General features: G+C 38.0%; 1 protein-coding gene across 1 annotated transcript in view; it reads left to right on the forward strand.

Annotated features, from left to right (window-relative positions):
* LOC124601260 overlaps positions 1 to 26,826 on the forward strand; it is a 235,693-nt gene extending 208,867 nt beyond the window's left edge. Inside the window, exons 7-10 of the mRNA XM_047136230.1 lie at positions 6,412 to 6,506; positions 15,928 to 15,974; positions 16,080 to 16,206; positions 21,961 to 26,826. Coding sequence (XP_046992186.1) covers positions 6,412 to 6,506; positions 15,928 to 15,974; positions 16,080 to 16,206; positions 21,961 to 22,183 — 492 coding nt within the window. The 3' untranslated portion in view covers positions 22,184 to 26,826. The remainder of the gene's footprint in view (positions 1 to 6,411; positions 6,507 to 15,927; positions 15,975 to 16,079; positions 16,207 to 21,960) is intronic.
* The last annotated feature ends 977 nt before the right edge of the window (positions 26,827 to 27,803 follow it).

The raw sequence follows: 27,803 nt of genomic DNA on the forward strand, positions 1-27,803 counted from the left end.
AACTGGGTTTCCATCTGAGCTCTTGATATTCATACAAGTCGTTCTCTTCTCTCCAAAGGTCTATTTAATTTTCCTGTAGGCGGTATCTATCTTACTCCTAGTGAGATAGGCCTCTACATCCTTACATTTGTCCTCTAGCCATCCCTGCTTAGCCATTTTGCACTTCCTGTCGATCTCATTTTTGAGACGTTTGTATTCCTTTTTGCCTGCTTCACTTACTGCATTTTTATATTTTCTCCTCTCATCAATTAAACTCAATATTTCTTCTGTTACCCAGGGATTTCTACTAGCCCTCGTCTTTTTACCTACTTGATCCTCTGCTGCCTTCACTACTTCATCCCTCAAAGCTACCCATTCTTCTTCTACTGTATTTATTTCCCCCATTCCTGTCAATTGCTCCCTTATGCTCTCCCTGAATCTCTGTACAACCTCTGGTTCTTTTAGTTTATCCAGGTCCCACCTCCTTAAATTCCCACCTTTTTGCAGTTTCTTCAGTTTTAATCTACAGGTCATAACCAATAGATTGTGGTCAGAGCCCACATCTGCCCCTGGAAATGTCTTACAATTTAAAACCTGGTTCCTAAATCTCTGTCTTACCATTATATAATCTATCTGATACCTTTTAGTATCTCCAGGGTTCTTCCATGTATACAACCTTCTTTCATGATTCTTAAACCAAGTGTTAGTTATGATTATGTTGTGCTCTGTGCCAAATTCTACCAGGCGGCTTCCTCTTTCTTTTCTTAGCCCCAATCCATATTCACCTACTATGTTTCCTTCTCTCCCTTTTCCTACACTCGAATTCCAGTCACCCATGACTATTAAATTTTCGTCTCCCTTCACAATCTGAATAATTTCTTTTATTTCATCATACATTTCTTCAATTTCTTCATCATCTGCAGAGCTAGTTGGCATATAAAGTTGTACTACTGTAGTAGGTGTGGGCTTCGTATCTATCTTGGCCACAATAATGCATTCACTATGCTGTTTGTAGTAGCTTACCTGCATTCCTATTTTCCTATTCATTATTAAACCTACTCCTGCATTACCCCTATTTGATTTTGTGTTTATAACCCTGTAGTCACCTGACCAGAAGTCTTGTTCCTCCTGCCACCGAACTTCACTAATTCCCACTATATCTAACTTTAACCTATCCATTTCCCTTTTTAAATTTTCTAACCTACCTGCCCGATTAAGGGATCTGACATTCCACGCTCCGATCCGTAGACCGCCAGTTTTCTTTCTCCTGATAACGACATCCTCTTGAGTAGTCCCCGCCCGGAGATCCGAATGGGAGACTATTTTACCTCCGGAATATTTTACCCAAGAGGACGCCATCATCATGTAATCATACAGTAAAGCTGCATGCCCTCGGGAAAAATTACGGCTGCAGTTTCCCCTTGCTTTCAGTCGTTCGCAGTACCAGCACAGCAAGGCCGTTTTGGTTATTGTTACAAGGCCAGATCAGTCAATCATCCAGACTGTTGCCCTTGCAACTACTGAAAAGGCTGCTGCCCCTCTTCAGGAACCACACGTTTGTCTGGCCTCTCAACAGATACCCCTCCGTTGTGGTTGCACCTACGGTACGGCTATCTGTATCGCTGAGGCACGCAAGCCTCCCCACCAACGGCAAGGTCAATGTTTCATGGGGTGGGGGGACTTATCCTGTTATGTAACGGTATTCTACTGGTGTCCAGGCGTATCAGATTGGCCAGAGGAGTGCCAAACCAGGAACCTGCTGACCCCATCGGGCTCAGTTCTGGCAGTCATCCTGTCACTGGTGGAAAAACTGCCTCCTGAAGGTGGTGTGCTTTATGCCATCCACAATGCTTGTCTTGGGTCCTGCAAAATGTCATAGTATCGTAGTTCATCACCATTGCATACTTCACCCACAACAAGAAAAAGTTCATACCATCCACATCAGAAAGGTGAGACATATGGCCTGAAACATTAACCTGTAGCTTTTTCTTTGAGGGCATAAGCACAGGGCACAGCCATACTCAGAAGAAAGAAAATATCAGTTATTGAACATTTTTGAGCTGTATTGCTATATCGACAAATGTCGTTAAGAAATCATTACAAAAGAAATTTCAAACGCCCGTCAAATATCCAAATCCCTCTCCGACTTTCCAACATCGGAAAAAGAGATGTTCCACTATGAGAAGAAGACGGGTGAAAAAATCAATGACCGATACACCAATGAAAGCAGGCATTTGCACATACGACAAAAGTAAATAAATAAAATTTCTTGGCGATCTTAATGTTGGAATTACTGTTCTTTGTGGAAAAGAAAAGTAGTTTGCGTCTATCTTCAAGCATTTGCCATTTGAGTTCCTTCAGTATCTCTGTGGCAGTCTCCCACAGGTCAGACAAACCTGTGACCATTTGTACTAACCTTCTCTGTGTAAGTCCAGTACCCTGTGTTAGTCCTATTTGGTACTGGTCCCACACACATGAGCAGTATTCATGAATAATTTGTAATCAGTTTCCCTTGTAGACTGATAGCATTTTCCTACTAAGCTACCAATAAATTGAAGTCAGCCCCCTGCTTTACCTACGACTGAGGCTGTATGATCATCCTATTTCATATCCCTACAAATACCCAGATATTTCTACATTTGACTGATTCCAACTGTGACTCCTTGATACTGTAGTCGCAGGATATTACATTTTTCATTTTGCAAAGTGCACAATTTTACATTTCTGAACATTTAAGCAAGTTGCCGAAGTTTGCCCCACTTTGAAAGCTTGTCAAGATTTGACTGAATATTTGTGCAGCTTTTTTCAGAGGGTACATCATTATGTGTAGTGCACATTTGATCAATTTATGACACAATCCCAGAAAGTCACAGCCTAGCTTCTCACAGAGCCTTCAAAGTATGTGGTCTCATCCCTCAACATGTGGTCTCATCCCTCAACTCAACCCTGGGCCAGGGATCACGATCAGCTCTGAGAACGATGCTGAAAATTGTGATCTCTGTTGACACTGTGTGTGCCAGGCTGATCTTCTCAACTTTCTCTGTCAATCAGTGGAGTGATTCAAGCATGACTTTGGAATACATTGTGCACTGAAGACTGATGTTGGTTGCACTGTCTTCCCTCTTCAGCATGTTGAATGAAGCGTCCAGGCATACACATGTGAGTGCACCTGGTGTTCCTTCCCATCCCTTCCTGCTATATTCCTAAGGGTTACCTCTGTTCGCTATATGTTTGAACTGCCAACAGTTACTATATCCCTACCTCTTTGTGTTTGTCTTCTTTTGACACAGTACATAACAGCTTTTCCAACAGGTGAAGTGAGTCTCACTGGCTCAGTGAAAGACAGCATCTGTAACTTGTTGGTTAGAGTGATGCTCCCTGTCTCCTTTGTATAGGATGCCTAATCCCGCCACTGACATGCTGCTCACAGTCAAGAAATAAAGTAGTGCTAGGTGCTGTACTTCCTGTAGAGGAGACAGGATCCACAGTGTGATATCTCTAACAACACTAGGAAGCTTGCCCTATACAAACATGTGCACCAACCTCCAATTGTTGGACATTAGTCAGTGTTATTTCCAGTCGCTTGCGTATGCCAACTAACTCACCCTCTATCCTGGAACAACAGTCATAGTGGGGCTGAATTGTGTCGTTCGAAATGGCCATGATGGTAGCATTTACACACAAATGAGGAGTTGTAGATCATTAGAGCTGGGCGAGGAAGTCTTTTGTATGGTGACACATGAGGAAAACTAGTACACAGTATGACAAATATGGTAAAATATTCTGGCACTTTTGTCAAGAATTTATCTCGAGCTCTAACTAACGGCTGCAATAAGTGGTCATTTGTAAGCATGCATGATTTTATTGTGCAATGTATTGTACATTGAAAAAAGAAGCATTTATAATTAAATTTGGTTGTTTTATAAGTCAGAGAGCTACTCTCCACCTCACAGTAACACCGGCATCGGCAGTACACCGTGAAAGCCAACATCTGAGCATGGCCTCCAAAAGCCAAAGTATCTTCTGATACCTTGACGACAGTTTTGTTGTATTCCTCAGTGGAAGAGATATGCTGACAATTTACCTTAAATACTGTAGACCAAGATATATATTGTACACTGAAGGCAGAGAAAAATGAGGTACTTTCCTTCTACAGCATCCTCACTCGCCCTATGCCTAGTGATGACTTAGGATTCAGCATATTCACTAAAAAATCGATGTAGACCACTATCTAGATTCTTGGTGCTAAGAGCAAATTCCATCACAGTGTGGCTTTTTTTTTTAAAGAAGAAACAGTTTCTGGAAACCTTCTTATTTCGCAAACATATTCATCTACAAGTAACAATAGGATAAACAGAATTATGTATTTCTCTAATTTGTCACATATGGGGAAGGTAAGCCATCAAGTGAAGAAGATTATGATTTGAAGTCTTACTTTCTACTACCACCAAATATTGACAGCTCTTTTTCTGGTAGGTGGCGCTATTTGTAAGTACTAGACTCAGTTTATGGAGGAATAATGTTCAAAACATCATTTGTTGAACATAATTTAGGTTACGCTGAACCAGTTAAAAGGCATTATGGTTCTTCCGTTGAAGTCTTATTTGATTGAAATATTTTATTTGTTCAGAGACACAGCAGATACAACTGGGAAATCATTGTAGTAATGATACAGGTGGCAAATGGGGAAATCCATTGGTATGAATGACTTTGACAAAGGCAGATTGTTATGGCCTGACATGTGGGAATGGGCATCTTAGAAATGCTGAAACTGCTTAGCTACACACATACTACTGTCCTGAGCATCTCTGGAAAGTGGTTGAAAGATGATGAATCTGTGAATAGGTGACTAAGTATTGGATGTGTGTGTCACATCATCATAGATTGCAGAGGTTGAAGACTTGCCTGCTGTGTATGGCAGGATAGAGGCAGATGTGATGACACAGTGCTGATGCAGGGATAAGTGTTTCAGAGTTCACCATTCAGTGCACATTGTTGAACATGGGGCTCTGCTGCAGATGAGCCATACATGTTGCCATATTGACCCAGAACATCATCAAGTATGATTGCACTTGTCGTGGGATCATTGATACTGGGCTGTGGATCAATAAAAACTTATCTTGTGATTGAATGAATGACCTATCTTATTAAACCAATCAGTGGTCCTGTCCAAATTGACTGGATAAATAATTATACAGGTGAATGGTGACTTGAAACATGCAGTTTGCCATGTATACAAGCCCATGGAGGACATTCACCTAGGATTCCATGGATGTGTGATAGTAATCGACGGGTTAATAACAGCTGTGGCCTGTGTGAACATTATTGTAGACCACTTGCATCCTTTCATACTTGATATTTTCCTTAGTGGTGATGTCATTATCCAGAAGGATAATCGGTCATGTCAAGGCCAGAATAGTGCTACAGTGGTTTGAGGAGCGTGATAGTGAACTCATGTGAATGCCATGGCCACCAAATTCACCTTATGTGAACCAGATGTGTTGGACACCAGCTCCATATTCACAACTGGCCACTTGCAATTCTACCAATGTATCTTAAGACTGTTGTCCTCCTCCTTTATGATGACTTGATTGGGAGATGTTCCAGTGTCAGTGGTTGCAAACGTCGAGTTGGCCAGTGACTGAACCTCAAATCATTACATATAACTAAGTTCTCAGTAGATATTCTTGTAACCTCTTGATGTGAATAAGCTTTCCCATATTGAGTGAAAGAAATGTTTGTCCATAATCTTTGTTTCAGTTGTTGTAATCAGAAGAAAAAGAGAGATTTTCCAGATCTTTGCAGCCATTATACAAGGTGTCTTTTTTATATTTATCTAAAAGCAAAGGACGTACAGATAACACTGAAAGGAATCAAAAAGTTGCATGCCATTCTTCATGCAAACCAATATTTATGGAGCTGTTGCAAGAATATAAAACTAACCACTTTTTAGATAAAATGACCATCATTTAAAGAGCACTTTGGTCAGAAAATGCTGAAGCTTCAGTACTGAACACCTCAGAAAAGAGTTATAACATAAGAAAAACCATACTGTTTCTGGGCTTGCTACTTGGTGATTGCTGTCAAGTGAATGTGGCCTAGTATCGCTTATACGCATCTGGTGCCTATCTTATACAAGAACTAGTAAGTCTCCCATGTGCTCTTGTTCCAACATCCACGTGCAGCTGCCTGTTGAGGCTCCAGGAGGTGTCCAAATATCATTCTTATAAAGAACTGACATAAAAAATTAACATGATTATTCACTTAATTGTTGGTGAAAAAAATTGAAGAGGAATTTTCCCAAATTATTTGTACTTTCTGCTGGTGACTTTTGCACATAGATTGAAAAGTTATCCCACATATGTATGATATATTGTGAATTTTATTATTATAGACATTATTGAACTTATATATTTTATATCTGTGTTTTAGGCTCAACTAAAGGAAGCTCTTGTGGATAAAAAACACACAGAAGAAAGACTGTTGAAGGTTGAAGCTCAATTACAAAACTTGCGGCTGAAAGATAAGTAAGTTTGTCTTTTAAAGATATACCCCTTCTAGATGTCAAGTTTGTCTTTTAAATATATTCCCCTTCCAGATATCGAAAGATATTACATTTGAATTTGTTTGATCATTGTTTTAAATTAATTAGCATTCTTTGGTGATAATGAAGCCTGGTTGTCTTGATGTAAGAAAAGTTGCACAGTAAAATTAGAAATTGCACTTCTTAAGTACAGTGATGGCAAAGAATTCCAAAGTCAGTAGGAACATAAACAATCGTGAGACAATTTTTAATTACATTTCTTGAATTTTGTATCTTGTTTGTTCTTTTGGCATCATACTCTCTCTGACGCCTCACATTTTAACTTTGTCAGTCCTCACTACAGGTAGGTACCCTCAACCTGTGGTCTCAAGGACCAGCCACTCCTTTCCAACCACAACAAACCTATTCCTCTTTTCTCCCTGAGAAGGGAACTAATGATTATGAAATTTAGGAATAGTTTTTTTGCTTTAAATGTGTCATCAGTTCTGGAATTTTTGCCTCCTTCAGGTAAGTACTGCCCAACTATTCTGCCCCTCTTAATTTTGCAGTGGACTGACAGTACTGTAGAAGGTGGAGGAATGTATGTTAGATAGCAAATTTTACATGTGATTTCATGTATGACTTTCTCTCAATAAGACAGATACCACCTCTGTCAGAACTGAAGTAGATGAATACCATGTTGCCCCATAGGAGAAGATTACAGCTACAAAATTGTCATGCTTGTAGGCTGTGGAAATTACTGCTGAGACATATTTCATACAGATCAATAAAAGCCACAAGTTTGCCACATTAACAAAGTATTGATAGGTACTGACAAGAGAACTGTGTACTTCCAGTATACATTTAGCTATCCTAATGCTGATTGTATTTTAAATTATTGTTGGTGTAGTGTAGAAGGTACAGTATGTAAGACAGCAAATCATGTATAATTATGATTTCTACCAATGACACAGGTTTTACATCTGTTCGAACTGAGGTAGCTGCCTAGTGTGTTGTTGCACTGGAGAAGTTTGCATATGGAGAATTGAGATTGTTATATGTTTTACACAGTGTTGCCTTAGTAGATTCTTCACTGTAGAATAAAAGCTGTACATTTGCTGCATTATTAAAGTCATTATGGAAACAGCTAGATACAACCAACCTGAGGGCATGAAGACATTAGCAATAAAAGTGTCTTTTTACCATTCGGTGTTTTTCAGTAATTACTCATAAGGTTAAAACATTTATCACCTCGTAGGATAGTAAAATAAAAATAAACCCTTCCAGGGTTCAGAAGAATGGTCATTGTATGACTCGGATCTTTCAGTAATTCTTACATAGTTTTGACTTTCACTCAGATTAGCGATTGGATAAGTCCAGAATATCTCCATGGAAATCAGGGATATTGTACACATAGAATGATGAGGTATGTGTCTTGCAAGCTTATTGATTTTTAAAGTAATGCCTAAGATTATTGTTACAGTTTCAAACATCTGGGAAGTTTTGTAAAAGTGAGTTACACGCAAACTAGTGGGGACCCACACAGGCAAGAAATATATACAGAAAGCTTCTCAAAAACAGTGCGAGCTACTTAAGTCTGTATTCCAAAGTGAAGTCCAGTCCACACTGCATCAAAATTCCACCTATGACAAACGACAGAGTCCGTGTGATATCAGTACCTGAGCCAAACCATTAGCACACTCGCTGTGCATTCCAGATTGCATCACATCTGACTCCTTCCATGGGAAAAGATCAAGTGGTGCATGGTCTGGAGCAGGCACTACCAAGAAAGATGGTGGGTCAAGTTCCACTGGTGTTGCTGCAGAAGGTTGATGATTGGTGAAAGTTTTGTGAATCCACATGGGGCCAAATAGTCTGCCACAGGCACAGAAACCAGTGGCTGCTGACCGGGCTGGCAAAAATGAAGTTGATTTTGTCAGCACCGCCGACCTCTGTGGACAGAGGCCGCAGTATACATCATGGGGTAATGGTGGGTAAAGATCATACCACCAATCCAAATTAGATTGTTTGACCTTGTGGCCTAGGCTGATGCCGGGTTGCTCACTCGATAAGGAGAAGCATCAGTGATGACATGCACAGTCACAGTTGCAGCATGTTGGACAACGTGCATTGATGTGTGGTTGTGAAGCCACTGCATTGGGCTTCAGCCTTCAGTCAGTTTCTAGAAAAGTGCACAAGGCATTAAGTGCAGTGTCAGAGAACATTTATTTACACATTATGGCACTGACATAGTCTTTCATTGTTGCAAGTTAATTTGACAAAGGTGTCAGTGATAAATATGTCAAGAATTATTGCATGAAAAAACACTTGTTCATTTATATTTGAGTCCTTTCTTTGCCAACTTCTACAGCAAAAGCTCGAGATTGTGAAGTTCATCCTTTTGAGTCACAGCTGGTAACCAAAATATCAGCAAGGTATGCAGCACGGTTTGGAATACCATAGGGCATAGGCAATAAAAACTCTGGAGTATGGAAAGGGCTGAAGAGGTTTTGAAGGCAACCAATTATAACAGTAGACGCTATATGTTGTATTGAGCACTAGTTAAGCTTGTGATGGTGCATCCAAAGAAATGTGAAGGTACACCTCTACAAGTTCATTTGATTTTAGTAACTGAGACTCTGTGACCTACTTTTGCATAGTTCATTGGGGATCAGTTGAGGAAAAGTATCCACTTCAGGTTGTGTGTTTATCCCACACTTTGAAGTCAAATGACACTACAGTGTTTAATGGTGCCATTGGGTTTGTGTACTGTACCAGTGGAATGGCTCATTGATTATGGAAAACAGGCTTTAACACATCTTCATTAGGGAGCATTTCCAATTCTATTTTAGGTTCTTACTTTTAGAGCCCGGGCACCAGACAGTCTTTAAGAAATGTGGGGCAGCAGCCATTTAAAAGTGATGTGAGTTTCAAAATCAGCTGCCTACCCCAGTCCTGAACAGATGATTTGAGCATATCTATTAAAGAGAGTCCTTAAAGTGGTTTAAGGCCCTTCAGATTGCACGGGGTGCCCTGTTTCATGAACCTTAAATCCAAAGGTGGAGAAAGAATCGATTCTAAAAACATTGTCCAACCTAAGATGAGTTACCACAAGAAGTCTTACTGGGTGATTGATTTGCTTGTAAGTCAGTGAAACTGGAAGTTTTTTATCAGCGTATCTGGCTATGCCCATAGGGTGATGGATTTGTTGTGGCTGCCTGCAGAGGCAGCGACCCTAGTAGATTATTTAGGAAGGACACAGAACCCCAGGGTTCAAGATTCACTCGTAGTGTGTTTGCCAGTGAACACATAAGTACATTTGCTGGATTGCGTCCAGAAAAATCTTCACTTCGGTAGATTTATCACTCACTTGGTATTCTTCCACCATATCCTCCGTCATATCTGTATCATAACTGTTAGAACAAATCTCTTGAATGTGCCCCTTTTTGCTGCATGTATGGTGAAGGAAACAGTGTTTGCAGCTGGATAATGACACTGCCATTGCCGTTACCTGTGGCTACAAGTGTGGTTATTTAATACATTGCTGGGCCATGGAGCAGGTGAGGACCCTTGCTGTAGGTGGCATGAAATTCCTCATGATCAGTGACAGGGAGCTGACTGCTGTGATGTCTTCTATGTGGGCAGTTTCAAAGGCTTGAGCTATTCGCATTACTTCCATCAGAGATAGATTTGATAACCTCAGTGTGTAGTTCTTTACTTCTGAGCTGGTATTAAGACACACTATAATTCTCCTTATTGGTGTCCACATAATTCTGTCCACAAAACATTTGAAATTGCATTTTGTACTTAATCCATGTAGATTGATAGCCCAACATCCATCAGATTGATTGGGTCCCTTTTTCTGCTCACAAACTTCTAACCCAGTTACAGTAACATGTTTCTTCATTGAAAAATGTTCTTGCAATAAAGAAAATAGTGCCTAGTTTCTGTATTAGATGTCAAATTTCTTGACAAGAACATGGCCTTTTCAATATTGAAATATGGCAAGTTGTAAAATAAGTATAATTATAAAGCCCATGAAACATTAAAAAAAGATATATTTGCTGTAAGTGGCCTAAAAGGACATAATAAATGATAGAATATGTGAAAGATAAACTCTCAAAGTTTTACAATGTTTATAAACGTGCTATGTGTCCACACTTCATCATGTGGCACATGTCAATCAGTAGTACACTTCAAACCATAACAGGCTCATTATGTGAGGAGTGACAATCAGAAAAGCTGCTGTGATGCAGTGTCACAAGTCTTTGGGGTTCTGTGGTGGAGCTGAAACCTAAATGCTATCCTTGATGCGACTCTGCAAGAAAAAATCGTGAGATGTCGATTCATACTATGGTAGTGACCACCTAAGTAGTCAGGTCAGTGGCGATGACACAGCCTAGCCGTGAAATTGCAATGTCTCATTTAGGTAAGCTTGTACACAATTGTCAGAAGTGATGGTAGGTCCCTGGCCTTGTTGAAAGATGAAATCCTTGCTTTGAGTTTCAAGTTGCAGCATTTTGAGGTAGCTGAGACCATTGATAGTTCTCTCGGGAAAGATGATGAGTCCAGAGAATGTATTGTTGGACACAGCACACAACACATTAACTTTCTCAAAATCCGAGATGTGTGTGACAACTGCAGGTGAATTCTCTCTCTCTCTCTCCCATATGCATGTGCATTGTCATTTGACCTTTCCTGAAAGATGAAAAGATACTTCAGCACTGAAGATTAATTTTCTTACTTAGTTGTCATTTCCATGATGATTCTGCATATCAGTGCTGAACTGCTGACTATAATTCATCATCATGGCCTGTGGCATGCAGAAACTACAATTTTTATGGTGGCACATTTAATGGCTTACAAAAGATTTTCCACACAGTTAGCAGAGGGATTTTCAGTTTTGCACTAGCTCAATAAATAGACTTTGCAATGTCATCTCCCTTGCACAGTCCTCTGTCTCTTCTGATATCTCTGGTTGGCTCAAACATTGTGCTTTACACAAACAATTGTTTCCTTGAGTTTCTTGTACTGCCTCACTTTACTGGCGGTGTCTTGTGAAGCTTGCCACAGAAAGCTCTTTGCATACTCACTAATCTGATCGGCAATGGCCAAAATCTAGCCCACAGACTGCTTTCTCTGCTTGATTCACTGTCATTTTTAACAGATACAATTGGTGCTGGCTCTGTCGTGGTTTTCCAACTAACTTGTCAGCACTGTGCTAAAAAACCTTTGAGAGCTTGTCTTTCACATACTGTATTACTTGTTACAATATGTTTAGCCATTTATCTGTACTGTTTTTTTTTTAAATGTTACATGTACTGTATACTCACCCCGTATAACTGCAGTTGGTAGTGGTAAGTGTCCTATTCTTTAATTTGTTTGTTAAATTGTGGAAAAGCTGTAAATATGAGTGGTGTGGGAGATGTTCCTGCTACGTTCACTAACACTTGCACTATTCATAGTATAGCTGTGCACAATATAGCCTGCACAGTTTGTGTTAGTATTTGTTATAAATGTTTCATACGTGAAAGATCACACTCTTTCTAATTACAAAAACATCCAAAATGTTATTTTCATGCATTGTAGGTCCTGAGTCATAACTATTTTTGTAAAAGTGAATTACAAATGAGCTAGTGGGGACAAACTTTGGTTTATTTACAACAAGAGATATGTACAGATTGATTGTCAGAAACAGTGCAAGCTAACTTAAGTCTATATTCCAAATAAAAATCCAGTCCACACATTATCAAAATTCCAGCTTTGAGAAAGTTCAGACTTTTAGGGTAACTGGAAGAAATACACAATGATATGGACAGAAATGACACTTTTATTCAGAAACAATAATTACATGGAAGTTGCCGCTATTTATGATGGTGCCTTGGACATTACAAAAGATGGGACATGATTCTTAATACAATGTGTGACCACCATGGACCACAGTGTATGCTCTGCAGTGTGGTCCCATGCTGATCACAGGGTTAATAAGGAGTTCTTGTGAAAGGATATTCCGTTGCTCACCAGCGCAGTTGACAATTGCTGGATGATAATTGGTGTATGGGTGTAAGTGGATGTGCTGGAATATGTCTCTCCACCACAACACGCATTTGCTCGATGGGATTTAAATAGGGGGGAAGTGAGCAGGCTAGTCCATTTGCTGAAGCTCCTCCACCAGTACTGTTTGACATGAGCATGCATTGTCATCCAAAAATGAAGTCTCGCGTGAATGAACCCATGAAAAAATGCACATTGGGAAGGATTACAGTGTCACAATAATGTTGACCAATGACTGTGTACAAAGATTTGGAGGTCAGTACACCTATGCAACATTATACTTCCTTACACTGTAACAACCGGACCACAAAAATGATCATATTTGAAAATTTTCCTGGTGCATTGCATATTCCCACCTCTCCCCATAGGAAGGTGTAGTGGTACTGGAAGTACGAAAACATGATGGTGGTACAGTGGCAATGGTGTAATGTGTACAGGAGCTCAGCCACCAACATTTACAACAGTTGATTGTATTTGAGATAATGCTGTGTTGCTACATTTTACTAGGCCACCTGAGAAATTTGCAAAGCAGGATGCACATGAATGCAGGGTAAACCAATTTTGTGTACGATGAATTCTGAAGGCTAAAAAGTGGAAAGTGTACATTCCAGGATTGCTGCAAACTACGAACGAGGACAACCTGGATCGAAGGGTGGAGTACTGTGAGTGGTTCGAAAGCATGCTTTGTGAGGAGGAACAGTTTGCAGGAATGTTGATCTAGTGTGACAAGGCGCAATTCACACTGAACGGTACTGTAAACTGCCACAATTGTGTGTACTGGTCGCCTGAAAATCCCCATATTCTCCTGGACAAACATGTTAAGCTGCCAGTTGTTAATGTGTGGTGTTGTCTGTCATTGCGTAGTTTGATTGGCCTGCTCTTCTTTGAAGGCACCATAACTGGTGAGGTGTATCTTCATATGCTACAAAGATCAATTTTACCTGCCACCTGAGAGATGTTTGGGAATGGAAGATTGTAGCTACAACAAGATGGCGCTCCACCATACTACCACTAAGGTGTCAGAGCCTATTTGGATGAAAATCTACATGGACGATGGATAGGTCGAAGAGGAGCCGTTGAATATGCACCATGGTCCCCAGACCCTACACATCTTTACTTCTACCTATGGGGGATCTTGAAAAATCAAGTTCATCAACAGAAGCCAGCTACACTGAATGAGCTGTGAGAAACCATCGAGGTGTCGTTTGCAGCTATCAAAACCGCAACACTAACAGCCGTAGTTCGGTCAACAGTTCTGCGGCATTGATATTGTTTGGGTGCTAATGGAAGTCACCTAAAATAACCTTCTCCCTGTGCAAGAATTGTAATGATATGTCATTTTCTTCCACTAGTATTGACTATCAAAGGGTGCGTACATTTTTCTGGACCCATCTGTATATCACACCCTTCCAGTCACTGTGCCGCTGTGAAGCGTGAGATTGCATGCCTTGCAGTTCCGTTAAATATTGTTGCACTTGTACTCACTGTTTGGCCTGGCTCCCTTCTCGCCTGTTGCACAATGCAGTGATCATCTGCTGCTTTAGTGGGCCCTGGTAGGCTACATGTTCTTGCTCAGGCAACAGTGCCTGTGGTTTGGAATGCTCCCCATACACATCGGATAATGTTGTGAGGAATACCAAACTCCTGGGTTGCACTTTCCTGATGGTTCTTTCCCATGTCAGGCCAGCTAAATGTTGTCTCTGGGGCATGTTGTAATGATGAACACCACCAAAATGCACTGTAACTGCTCACTGATTGACACACACTGCATTTTCCCATTATTTCAACTGCCTCATGTTGTGGGACCAGCCCAATTTGGCACTTTAGTCACACTGATCTCGTGCTGTGTAATGTCCAGCTTTCTGTAGATGACCGGGAGATGTCTGGCAATATGCTCCTGCATTTTCATTATTTTCCACTAAGATATTAATATGTCATGCTACTTAATATATCAAGTCCTTAGAGCAATGCGTTATTTTGTTTTACTAGTTTTATGTTGTAGAAAGCAGCTGCTGTTCTTGCTAGAAAATTAAAGAAATTTATCTTCATTTCAGTTGAAGCTAATTGTCAGAGCCAGTTCGAGAACATTTCTCACACACAAGTGACTTATTGTTTGCACTCGCTGTCCTCCTTTTCTGTCATATTGTTTCATACGTGTCAGTTTTCACTACTGTGTTATGCATCGTATACAAATCTTTCACATGAGTGCCCCTCTAAGCTTGGCACCCCAATAAGCCGGTAATAATTGTGATATGTCCTGTATTGAAATCTTACAGCTGTGGCGGCTCTGGTGTCCCTTTCTAATTGGTGCTCCAAGCGGCAACTGTGTTGCTTTCGGCCTTAAAATGGCCTTGCTAATAGTGTTATATTGTTTTAGTCATATTCATCCATTTCTAGATCAATGCTTTGTGGTTAGTCCTCAATCATTCAGTAGGCAGTCATTTTCATGAACCTGTGAGCAGTTTTTTTGAGAACATGAGTTACACTAGAAATAGTTAACAAACTGTTGTCATTGAAAATGGGGTCAGGATAGATTCATCAGACTACTACATTACTAAAAAATAAGGGCATCAGAGTGAAGAAGGGAAGGAGAAAGAGAAAGAAATTTAAAGAGAATTTAAAGAAGAGAAAGGTGTCTAATAGTGTTTGTCAGTATAAGGAACATCTCTGTAATGTAAAAAATGAAATTCAAGAATGAGAATAATTATTTTGTGAGAAAATATAGTAACAGAAACCAAGCCTGCGATAAATAATTGAATTATTTAGTTTGAGATGTATTTAAGTTTCAACTATTGCATTTCACCAGTTTGATTCTCCATTTTACACTGTTCTTATTCAGAACAGCTGATAATAGATTATTCCCAATTCCAGCTCGATAATAGATTATTCCCAGTTCTAGCTTGATAATAGATTATTCCCAATTCTAACTCAGTTTTGATGTTCTGGAAATCTAGCTCCTATATTTACATTTCTCTCATTATGTTAATCTTTTGCCATTCCTATATATGCTATGTGTGACCATTTAATGTGTACTGCACACTGTTTAGGTGACTGACAATTTAATAAGTTAAGCATCTAGGGAGGAGCTATTGTCCAGGATTTGATCTTCGTTGAATCACAACGGTGTGCTTTTTGCATATGCTGTAAAGAAATGTATTTGGCCTTATTAGTGTATGTGGACCATGTGTAAACACTGCTTCCCCACATTCAAAGTTGTCAGCATTTTAGGTGTTGTAATTGAACTATAATATTCTTTTGTTTTACACATATGGGTTACTTTAACTGAACAAAAAGGTTCTTTTGATTTCCACTTTTTTTCTATTATCTTGTTAGGTCATTGTATGATTATGACAGTAATTTTCAATTTTCAGTGTTTGTGACGAAACCCAAGTTGTCCTGGAAGGGAACACTGGAATGGGTAAGTTCTCTTTGGTGCTAATGTGACTAGTATTTGTCTCTTTGGAGATTGTATGATGAATAATAGAATTTATTGTGCATATGCAAGCATAGTTGTATCTTACAGGTGATAGTGGACGTGATAGGGTCCTTAGGCAAGAACTACAGCAACTCAAATGTGATAAATTCAAATTAACATGTGAACTTGAAGAAGCTTTGGCTACACGTAAAACTGCAGAAGAAAACGCTGAAAAGTAAGTAAAATATTGTGCTGAAACTCACTTATCAGTTATGAGAAAGCAATCACTGGAATTTGTTTCCATTAAATCCAGAGGAGGAAGATACTTCAGAAATCAGTAACATCACAGTGATACACACTGACATCACACACTGTTTCATATATGTGCAGTGGGATTTGGGTACTACTGCCACTACTTTGCTGCATTTGTTGACTATTTGAAGTACTAATTCAGATTCATATTGTCAGTATTTAAGTATTTTACAAGTGACTCTTAATAAGAGTAAACAAAAATCTCTGATACAGCTATTCAGTTCCAAAAAAGTAATTAATCTCCTGCACATACATTCCAAACTGCTAATCACAAGAAAGCATTAAAATTAAATGGGAAGTCTCACTTTCTTACTTCATACTGTGAGTGTAGGCTTAAGGGAGTTTTTCTTTTTTTTTTAAAAAAAAAAAAAAAAAAAAATACAATAATGTATATTAAAAATGGTGCACCATCTTGTAAAATATTTGACGGTTACAAAGTATATTGAAGACATTAGCAGTATTTGATTTCAGCCTGATGTTTACCAGTGATATCTTTAGTAATGGCCTCAGCAAATATTCGGCAATAATAACAAATGATTGAAAGTTCGGTACACATGTTCCAGTAAAATGTGAAACACAATATTTCATCTGCTTTTAGTTGCACTATATAGTGATCAGTTTTTCTAGTTACTTACAAATGGTTAAAAAGATACTGATGCCCAAGTATTTTTATTTTGTTAAAAAGTATTTCAACACTACCTCATTAAAAATTTTGGAATTAATCTTAGTACCTTTGGGCAATGAGTGATACTTTTTTTGTAGTTTTTTTAAAAAACTGTGTATTTTCCTTTGATGAGCTAGAGTAAAACACACACACACACACACACACACACACACACACACACACACACACACACTCAAAATCCATGAGTGTGCGCCTTTGCCTATGCCCTATGTGATGCTGATTGGACGAACAGTGCCAATCTATTTTTTGGCAGGCAGACTGGTAGTGGTGAGAGTAGTGCCAGGTGGGTTGAGTTGAGGGAGAGGGAGGCATAAGATAGGGAGAGGGGCTAGGGTCAGGTGGCTAATGGCTCGGAGGGAACCTGACCCTGGTCCCTCTCCCTCGATTTATCAGCTAGGAATGCGGGAGGGAGGAGTGGCACACACATGGACAGGCATGATTGTAGTGGTTGGTGGGAAGTGGCGCAAGTTGAAGTTGACATGAATTGGGGGGGGGGGGGGGGGGGGGTGACTGGCCAGAGGAAGGGGAAACTGTTGGGTGGAGATTAGGGGAACACTGGGTTACCTGAGATTGAAGCCAGGACAACTATAGGAGTGGAGTATGTGTTGTAAGGATAACTCCCATCTGCTTGGTTCAGAGAAGCTGGTGGTGGAGGGGAGGATCCAGATGGTGTGGGTCATGAAGCAGCCGTTGAAATTGAGCACATTATACTCGGCTGCTGGTTGTACCACAGGGTGGTCACCTTTGTTCTTGGCTACAGTTTAATGGTGATTCAGTGGTGACCATTCATCCTGGTGGACAGTTGGTTGCTAGTTGCAGTCTTTGCAGCAGGGTTGGTATATGACATGGCTGCATTTGCAGGTTGCCTGGCCTCGGATGGGGTAGGATAAGCCTGTGACAAGACTGGAGTAGGTGGTGCTGGGTGAGTGGATTGGGCATGCCTTGCTTCTTGGTCTGCCACATGGATATGTGGCAAGCAGCTGGGAGTGGGAGCGGCATACGGATGGAGTAGGAAGTTGTGTAGGTTGGGTGGGAAGGATCTTGTATAGGATGTCCCTCATTTCAGGGCAGGATGAGAGATAATCAAAGCTCTGGTGAAGGACATGGTTCATTTTTTCCAGTCTAGGATGCTATTGGGTGGTGATGGGAGCACTCCTTTGTAATTGATTATTGAGGAATTGTGAGGACATGGCATGGGAAATCTAAAAATATCCCTGTACATAGGTTAATAAGACCTAGAAACAAGTGTAATCTTGTGCTTTGCTTGAATAATAAGTTTGTCCTAAAATTGGAACATTCTTTTTAAAAGATATTCATTTTGACTGATTGCAACATCATCAGGTGATAATTAAAAAAAAAAAATTCAAAAAGTTTTACTTTGCTGTGAGTGTAAAATATGTTGTTAAAAGTCTTTTCGAATTTTCAAAGATAGTTTGCATTTCCCCAATAAAGCCCCCAGAGAAAAGTGGGATTACGAGAGGAAGAATTAATAAACAACATAAAAAGTCAAACTGTTACTATAATGTTGTTTATGAAGTGATGTTTTATAATGTTACCGTAAATTTTTCAGATTATTCATGTGGTTTGGTTCTAATAGGTAGCACTGCACTTGTGTCAGAAAGATAAGCATAATCAAGAAATGAGAACAGTGTATCCTGATGGTTATAGTCAAGGTAAACTTCAACTACAGCACAAGTGATATACAATACTTTCAAAAACCTATATTTATATTGAGACCTCTGTTATGGTGGCATGGTTACACCTAACTATTGCATGTGCTTGCCTGTAACTAGCTATAATCTCCAAAAAGTGGCTTAAGAAACTATTGGCATTGAAGTTCCTGAGAAGAGGAAGTTCTGTCCAACTGTGCTACTGAAAAGTCATATATGGTTGCAATATTTCAGTTCTTGATGTTGTGGTGATAGCAGTATTTCTCCAAGCAACAATGATGATGTAAAGCTCTGTGTGCTAAGGTGTTACCATTCATCTTTCTTAGTTGACCAAATCTTCTTTGCCCGGAACTTTACTCCAATTGTTGTCATTTCTGTTAATGTAACACCATAATATTTTCCCACACAAATGCTGTCCCATAAGAACTGTACATTTCTATGTACAATCTTTCCATGCAATTTAAATTATTCAGTATTAAATGTCAGAATGGTGCCATAAAGAATTATCAAGGACATCATTCCAGAAATATTTTTGTGGAAAAGTTTGTCATCAATAATGGTTGACTATACAGAGATAGGAGACTTGGTGTGGTGTATTGTAATAAGATCAACTTTTAGGCTTTAATTTGATACAAAAGATTAGTTTATGTGGTATATACACTGAAGAGCCAAAGAAACAGGTACACCTGCCTAATATTGTATATGTCCCCCACAAGCATGGAGCAGTGCTGCAACATGACATGCCATGGACTTGACTGATGTCTGAAGTAGTGCTGAAGGGAATTGACACCATGAATCCTACAGGGCTGCCCATAAATCCATAAAAGTACGTGGGGGTGGAGATCTCTTCTGAACAGTGTGTTACATTGCATCCCAGATATGCTCAATAATGTTAATGTCTGGGGAGTTTGGTGGTCAGCGGAAGTGATTAATCTCAGACGTGTGTTCCTGGAATCACTCTGTAGCAATTCTATATGTGTGGGGTGTTGCATTATCCTGCTGGAATTGCCCAAGTCCATCAGAATGCACAATGGACATGAATGGATGCAGGTGATCAGACAGGATGCTTATGTACATGTCACCTGTTCACCTGTCAGTCATATCTAGACATATCAGGGGTCCCACATTGCTCCAACTGCACACACACAACACCAGTATAGAGCCTCCACCAGCTTGAACAGTCTCCTGCTGAGATGCAGGATCCATGCATTCATGAGGCTGTCTTCATATCGATACACATCCATCTGCTCGATACAATTTGAAACAAGACTTGTCTGACCAGGCAACATGTTTCCTGTCACCAATAGTCTAATGTTGGTGTTGACGGAGCGAGGCGAGGCAAGGCGTAAAGCTTTGTGTCGTGCAGTCATCAAGGGTACATGAGTGAGCCTTCAACTCCAAAAGCCCATATCGATGATGTTTCATTGAACGGTTCATGTGCTGACACTTGTTGATGACCCAGCATTGAAATCTTCAGCAATTTGCAGAAGGGTTGAACTTCTGTCACACTAAACGATTCTGTTCAGTTGTTGTTGGTCCCATTCTTGCAGGATTTTTTTCCAGCTGCAGCGATGTCGGAGATTTCATGTTTTACCGGATTCCTGATATTCATGGTACATCTGTGAAATGGTCATACAGGAAAATCCCCACTTCATCACCACCTCAGAGATGCTGTGTCCCATCGCTCATGTGCTGACTATAACACCACATTCAAACTCACTTAAATCTTGATAACCTGCCATTGTAGCAGCAGTAACCGTTCTAACAACTGCACCAGACACTTGTTGTTTATATAGGCAATGCCGACCACATTGCCGTATGCTGCATATTTACATATTTCTGTATTTGAATATGCATGCCAATACCAGTTTCTTTGGTGCTTCAGTGTGTGTGTGTGTGTGTGTGTGTGTGTGTGTGTGTGTATATCTTGTTACAATATACCGCATCCAAGTTTCCTATACTGTACAGCCGACAATTTATTAGTGGCTATTTCTGTAATGATCTCTTTGTTGATTCTTTATGGCATCATTCTGACACTTAACACTGGATTTCATGGACTCCTTGAACCCAGTAATGTACAGTTCTAATAACAGTGCATCTGTGTGGGCAGAAATGGTTCAAATAAGTGACTTGGCATCAGGAGATTTAGTTGCTGCCAGTTGTCAAGGATAATGCATTCCTACATGTTTGTATTTACATGTATTATTCAAAACATGCATGAATACCATTGGATCTCACAAAGTTAATGTGGAACTACATAAATAAATATATTCACAAACTTTTTTAAATTTTTACTCTGCTTGTAATGCAAATTTCACATTGATCATTGATCAGTGGAAGAACCATTTGTGATAAGTGCCCTGAAAGGCTTGCCTCACAACTATGCCCAGTCAGCATGGTGTTTCCCAACGCTAAGACTACACTACCAGCAAACTTGCCTCATTAAAAGATGTTCACATGGATATAATGGAAACTACTTTATTGCCATGTGACTGTGCAAGGAAAAGCATGCTGTGAAATCAAGTAGGATGTTGCTGAATCTGCAGTAAATGAGTTCATCACTGTACTGTTGTGAGTGGGCTATGCCCTTCCGAATACCTGCTATATAAACCAACTGCTCTGGCGCTCTCGTGCACATTTTATTAGCAAACTGCAACTTGTGAGGCAACTCTAAGCTTTGCTAAAAGTAGTCTTGCAGATATTATTGAAATTCATTGTTCATTTATCGACAGATATTGGTCCTATGATTGAGTAGTTACTCTGAATCTTGTGCTGACATAAAGTGAACATTTTGTTATGTTGAAGCCATAGACAAAGTCTTCAAGTGATGTTTTGTGTCACATTCAACACTACTGAGAATGTGTTTCATTTTGTTCCCCCCTTCAATGCATCCTAGTATTCTGGCTTATGAAACATTGTCCAAATATAATGTTTATGGTATTACCCCAATTATTGCAATTTGCAAACATGAGTCGGAGATAGACTCCAATATAATTCTTTGTGTTACCTGTGATCACATGCCTATTGGAAAGAAGGAGTACTTGTTTCTTGTATATATAACAGCAATCAGCTTTGTGAGTAAATCTTAATTGTATTTTCCAGTGACTGCTGTGCATTCTGTTTCCATTTTCTCTTTCTGGATTACATGTAAATTTGGACACAGCTTATACACAAATTTTTCCTCCCCTGTGACACTGTTGGAAAGGTGTGTGTGTGTGTGTGTGTGTGTGTGTGTGTGTGTGTGTGTGTGTGTGTATACACTTTGAGATTTTATGTTTAGTGAATGCACATTTATGATTTAAAACTGTCTCACTCCTAACAGAATGGAACGACTTGTTGATGTTCTTCGAAAGAAGATAAACGGTGTAGTTCAAGAAGAGAAACAGCAACAAATCTTGCAAGAAGTGACCCTAATGGAACAGAGTCCAAGTTCCTTGGAGAATACCAGTGAGTCACTTGTTAGTGTTGGAAGTAGCTCAACTGGTCGTTCTTCTTCTCTACAGTCACCACAGGTGACAATGTCAGGTCCAGTAACTGATCTGTAGCAAGAGAGTGCCTCCTTGCCATTCCTAATTTGGGGAATCATAGTACTCCTTCAGCTTGAGTCTCCAAGATGTTGAAATGTGGAATTTGTTTAGCCATACCATGACTACATCAATATTTTATATAAGCATCAGACATCTTAACAAGAAGGATGAAGATATCTCAGGCTATGTATTACCTTTTTGCAGAAAATCAGTGTACATCCACCTCAAATTTACAGGAGAGTGAAATAAGAAATCAGTATTTTTGCTAATTTGGAACATGACATCACATTCTTAGATATTGACATGATTTACACAAGGTATTATATTTTGATATGATTTAGCAAAGACAGTGTTATGAGCAGCAATAAATACTCATAATTTACATCATACAAGCGTAAATGAATACTAGAAAGTTTTTTGGTACATACGGAGTGACACATTTTGTGACTGTGTTATATATTTATATGACTGTTTTTATAGGGACAGTAATTCATATATTAAATAATAGAGAGAAACAGAATTCAGATAAAACATTTTATAAAGCCATGTGAGTATGAAATGTGAACATATTCGTGTAATTTGTCCCCGTCTGCTATTTCATTACTGGGTGTGCTATGTACTCAAACACAAAATACTCTTTTCCTTTTCTGAAACTAATGTATATTTTGAAGTCTTTATGTCATAGCACTCATCAGATTTTAGTTCATATCAAATAGCAAACTGAAGTTGGACAAAGAGAAAAATTGTTTTATACAAATATTTCACATTGCATATTGACTCTACATTATTACATTTTCTTCTATGGGTTACACATAGCCTTTTTATTTGGTTTTGTTCATAATTCAGGTACCCATAGCAAAAATTAGTGTCTACTTCAAGTACACAATGAACAGTTCACTGATTACCGTACAGATAAGAAGAGCTTACAAATCCCATTATATGTGTGTGAATGCACTTCAAAGGTTTTCTCTTTCTTTTACTGTATCTGTAGTTATTAAGTGTTAACTTTGTGCCAATTAGAGAGATTTTTCTGCAATTTATATAGGTGAAAACACATTTTGCTCATCATTATATTTAATTAATATATTATTTCATAGTTAAATTTTGTGCTCATGATGCTGTATTACAACATATAAATTGAGTTATTTTGGATATAAGTAATATTATCTCCTCCCTCTTTCTCCACTAGTCTGCCCCTCTCTTCCTCACAAAAAACACATGTACAACTACTTTATTTTAATTAAACAATACCGCTGCAGTCCCACAACAGTGAATGTTGAATGAGATGGTTCTGAATGTGAAGCTTCTGCATACAGATATTTTTCTGACAATTTAAGTTAAATGTTTAATGCCATATAAAGTAATGAAATACTTCCTATTTGAAACCAAGATGTTTATTTCCTGTTGTTGCCCAATGTTTGACATTTCTTTTTTGCTTCAATGGTAAAGAATGGAATTGTGTGTCAAGGACATTGTACTATTATTGTAGCTGTGATTTTTGCCCTGTTATTATGCTGAGCTATCCTTGAAGGAAATTTGCGGCATCATTGCTGCTAATAATGCCACATTAACTATAGGTGATATTTATGTGTGGTAATTAATTGATTATAAATTTGAACTTATAATTTTGCAGGTCTTAATTTTTATTTATAAATTTTTTGTCATTGTGCCATCATACTAATTGAGTACATTTTGAATTTTCACAAATGTAAATACTTACTACACTGTAGACCGAAATGTATGTTGCTATTCTTCATTTTAGGGACTGTAGTTTGAAGCACTATTTTCGGTAATATTGAAAAAATTAGCACAGGATCAAAATATATGTTTTTTATGTGTAGTACATAGTAAGTATAAACGCAGAAATTACCGCACTTACACATATGTGGTTTGAAGTGTAGGTTATGTATTTGAAATTATATTGGAATTCTATTATTTTATATTAATGATTTTTTGCTAAGCACAGTTAATGCCATAGCAAGTTAAGTTGCAAGCTAAGGATTATTTGAGAAAATGCCACTAATTTTGAAATCTTTTGGTTGTATGTTTATGTATCAAAAATATTTTCAAAGTTACAAGTGCCTTATTACTTTAGAGATGCATCCAGCAAAACTTGATGGCTCTAGTTACATATCAAGGAAAGCAATAGTTGGAATGTTTATGTTTAATGAATTTATGTAATGTTTATATTATTATAAAATGTAGATTTTGTGATAAATCTCTATTGATAAATGGGCTCTAGTTTGTTGTTATGGAAAGGCCACATAGCTATTTATACTGATAGTATGTTTACAACCTGTTATACTGTCCAGAGCAATCAATGTTTTTGCATGACTGAATTATTTACATACATTTCATAATGAGTCTTTGATCCTTTGATCAGCTTCTAATATAACTCCAAGATTGTGATAAGAGAAAGCTGTTCTCCCAAAAAACTGTTTGCTTTCCACTTGTGAGAATATATGTGTTGAGTCAAGTGTAATATGATAGAGAAATAAATGTTTTACAGAGCTTACACAGTTTCAGGCAGGACAGATTACCAGTAGTCTTGATGAGGTGAACAGAAGACATGGAGAAAATGATAGCTATTTTGAACATCAAATAAATCAATCTCTTTCAGAAAATGGAAAGGCTGGTTTGTATTTAATTTTACAAATTGTGTGTAGATGGCAGTGTGCGTAACGACATCAGAATTCAGCACAGCATAGGAAAAACCTTTGATGAAATGTTTCCATAGTCTAAGAACAATTCCTCTTGGATGTAATACAATACTGGTACACCCTTTCTGTACTACAAATTAGTAGCACATTCTGAATTTTGAAATAATATCCATAGTTACAGAAGGAATATGTTTAAATAAATGTTTGCCAAAAATACTATTTTCATATTATATTGAAAGAGAATTTAGAAAATAATACCATTAATAAGAGATTATAAGGATTTTCTATAAGCTAGACATTATGATGTATTGGCTGTGTAATTTAAAATAATGTACACATAATTATTTTAATAATAAAAATAACTCATCATGTGCGTGTTATTTAAGAATACAACACTTACCTATCATGACAGGACTACATTGTGATTTATTAATCCTTTCTCACTAATTAATTTAAGCATTAATTGAGACTGCAGTTACATGCCTAGTGTCACATTTAAGTTTATTTAAGTTAATGCCAGTAATGCTGCCTTATTGGCAAAGTTTAATTGATACAAACAATTTAACTACTGGTAATTTGTCTTGCCATCCAGATACACATGCCATCAAATAAATTATGTTGGAAAATGTGATGGGAATGAGTTACATTTTTTGGGAATATTATTTATTACTGTTATTGTTGACAGGTACTGTCCTAGGAATTATGTTAATGTTTTATGCTACTGAGAAATGATGGAGATATTTTCAGCATTTTTCTTGAAATTTGGCCTGGCACAAATATTTGCACAGTTTATGTAGAATGTTACCGAGTAAGCAAATGAGGATTGAATTATGAAGGACATTATTTTTTATTCGAATACCTTAATTTGTTGATAGCCAATGACGCTGAAACCCGATTTCAACTTGGAATGGAGCCTTAATTGTGAGTGGTTTCTTGTGTGTGCATTATGTAAGAATCTGTTTGGTTTGATCTTTTAATTTGCCTAATTGCTGTAGTTGGAAAGGAGCTGGATATAGCTCACATCAGCATTAGAAGGCAATTGTACTTCAGAGTTTTATGTTAGTGTTCCTAAAATAACATTTGTAAGTAGGAAATGAATGGTATTGTCATTAAAACATGGACAATTTTCAGCAAAAGCATTATGTTGTCTTTATAGGCACTAAAAAGGAGTGTAGCACAGATAATAGAAAACATATTCCGTCCACTTAAAGTTACTAGTTTCTATCCATGTCAGAGTCTGATTGCCGTGTGTGCTTTAATGTAAATTTCCAAAAAGTAAAGTTATGTACAGATTTGAAATATGTTTGTTACAGACTACAGTATAAGAAATATATGGAAATATAAAGTGTTGTGGCAGATGATACTTATCCTCTGATGGATGTTAGTTTTCTTGCAGGCTGTGTAAATGCCATTTTGTGTGTCACATTTTGCCTTACTACAACAGTCCACAAAATTTTCTTTGAGGCTTTTCATAATTTATGTTAGCCTTCATTTTAACACAGCATTTTTTTAAATTAATGTTGGGTTGTTCAAATTCGTCTCTGCATCTTGCTTGAATTTTCTAAAATGTTGTCATTTCACATCAACTATTTGTTGTAGATAAGCTGTTACATTCGACATTGATATACAGTGATTTTGGTATTGAATGTGAAAATTGGAACTGAATGCTTTGTAGATGAGATGTGGAAGTCCAATTTGCTTAAATTACCTCATATAGTAAATGTTGAAAAATCGCAAGAGGATGCCTTACAATTGTTAGATCAACTAAGTGTAAACATTTGCTTCTTTATATGCAACATTTACATTCCTTATCAAATAATGGTACAGGAAACACAGTGTGTGAGAAGTGAAGGGGAGGAATCAAGACATTAGATAATGACTTAGTAATTAGTGCATGAAAACAGACTAATGCATGGAATACATGCACTTTTGCCAATGAAAAAAAAAAATTGCAGTGGACAAATCCAGAATGAAGAACAGACATCTAATATAGAGAATGTAGAGCTCACCGAGGAGGATGCAGAGCCATGTTAGAAAGATCTCTCCAGTGTAAGTCATTTGTATTTCATAACATTTACTGCAGTTGTTATAGAAATATGGTAAATAACTAGAGTTTTTTGCAGCATGTAACGTGAGGCTTCAAGTGAAGCAGCATTGTATTTAAGACATACGGTCTTTTAGAAGATTTTGTAAGGTTTGCAGGGTGAATGTTAAGTGAGGTACCCCAACTAATTTTGATAAAATTTTTTTTAAAAATAATGGACAGCTACTACAGAAATTAAATTGTTTTATTGATAACAAGACTTAAATAAGCTGTAGTAGTAGAATTGCTGATTGGAGAAACACCTCATAAGTAGGTTGAAACATTATGGAAGGTACTGAAAAGGTAGAATCTAAAAAATAAGAAATTATATGTTTGTATACTGTAGTGACTATATGAAGGTCAAATAATTTGAGAAAAGAAGAGTAGAGAAGCATGAGTTGTTATGATTTACAACTGTAGGAAAACATCTGTAAGCCAAGTTCAAATACTTTCTGAAACAGTGCAAGCTTCAAGCATAAACCAGCAGTTAGCTTTTCTGAAGTACTGTTGAATTAAATTCCATGAGAAATGTTGGGAATTCAGTTGGATTTGTGCGATGAACTGAAATTTAGTATTGGTGAAAATAAAATTTATCTTTGAGGTGGGAAAAGTCTATGAATGGATAATATTTGTGTTACAGGTTTTCAGAGAGCACAAAATAACACAGTAGATGCCTCTGGTACTAGTGAATGCTTTAGTGACAAACTTAATTTGCTGGTTTGTAATCTCTGATAATGATCTAATTTGTGATATCAAAATTGTTTGTGAATGATGTGTGTCAATAGGTCATTTCATATCACAGAAATCATAAATAAGAGTGCTTTGTACATATAATATTTGAGGTAAGATATGTGGTCATAGTTCATACAGTAATTTCAACATTGTTTATCATATG

Source organism: Schistocerca americana, chromosome 1, assembly GCF_021461395.2.
Source record: "Schistocerca americana isolate TAMUIC-IGC-003095 chromosome 1, iqSchAmer2.1, whole genome shotgun sequence".
NCBI lineage: Eukaryota > Metazoa > Arthropoda > Insecta > Orthoptera > Acrididae > Schistocerca > Schistocerca americana.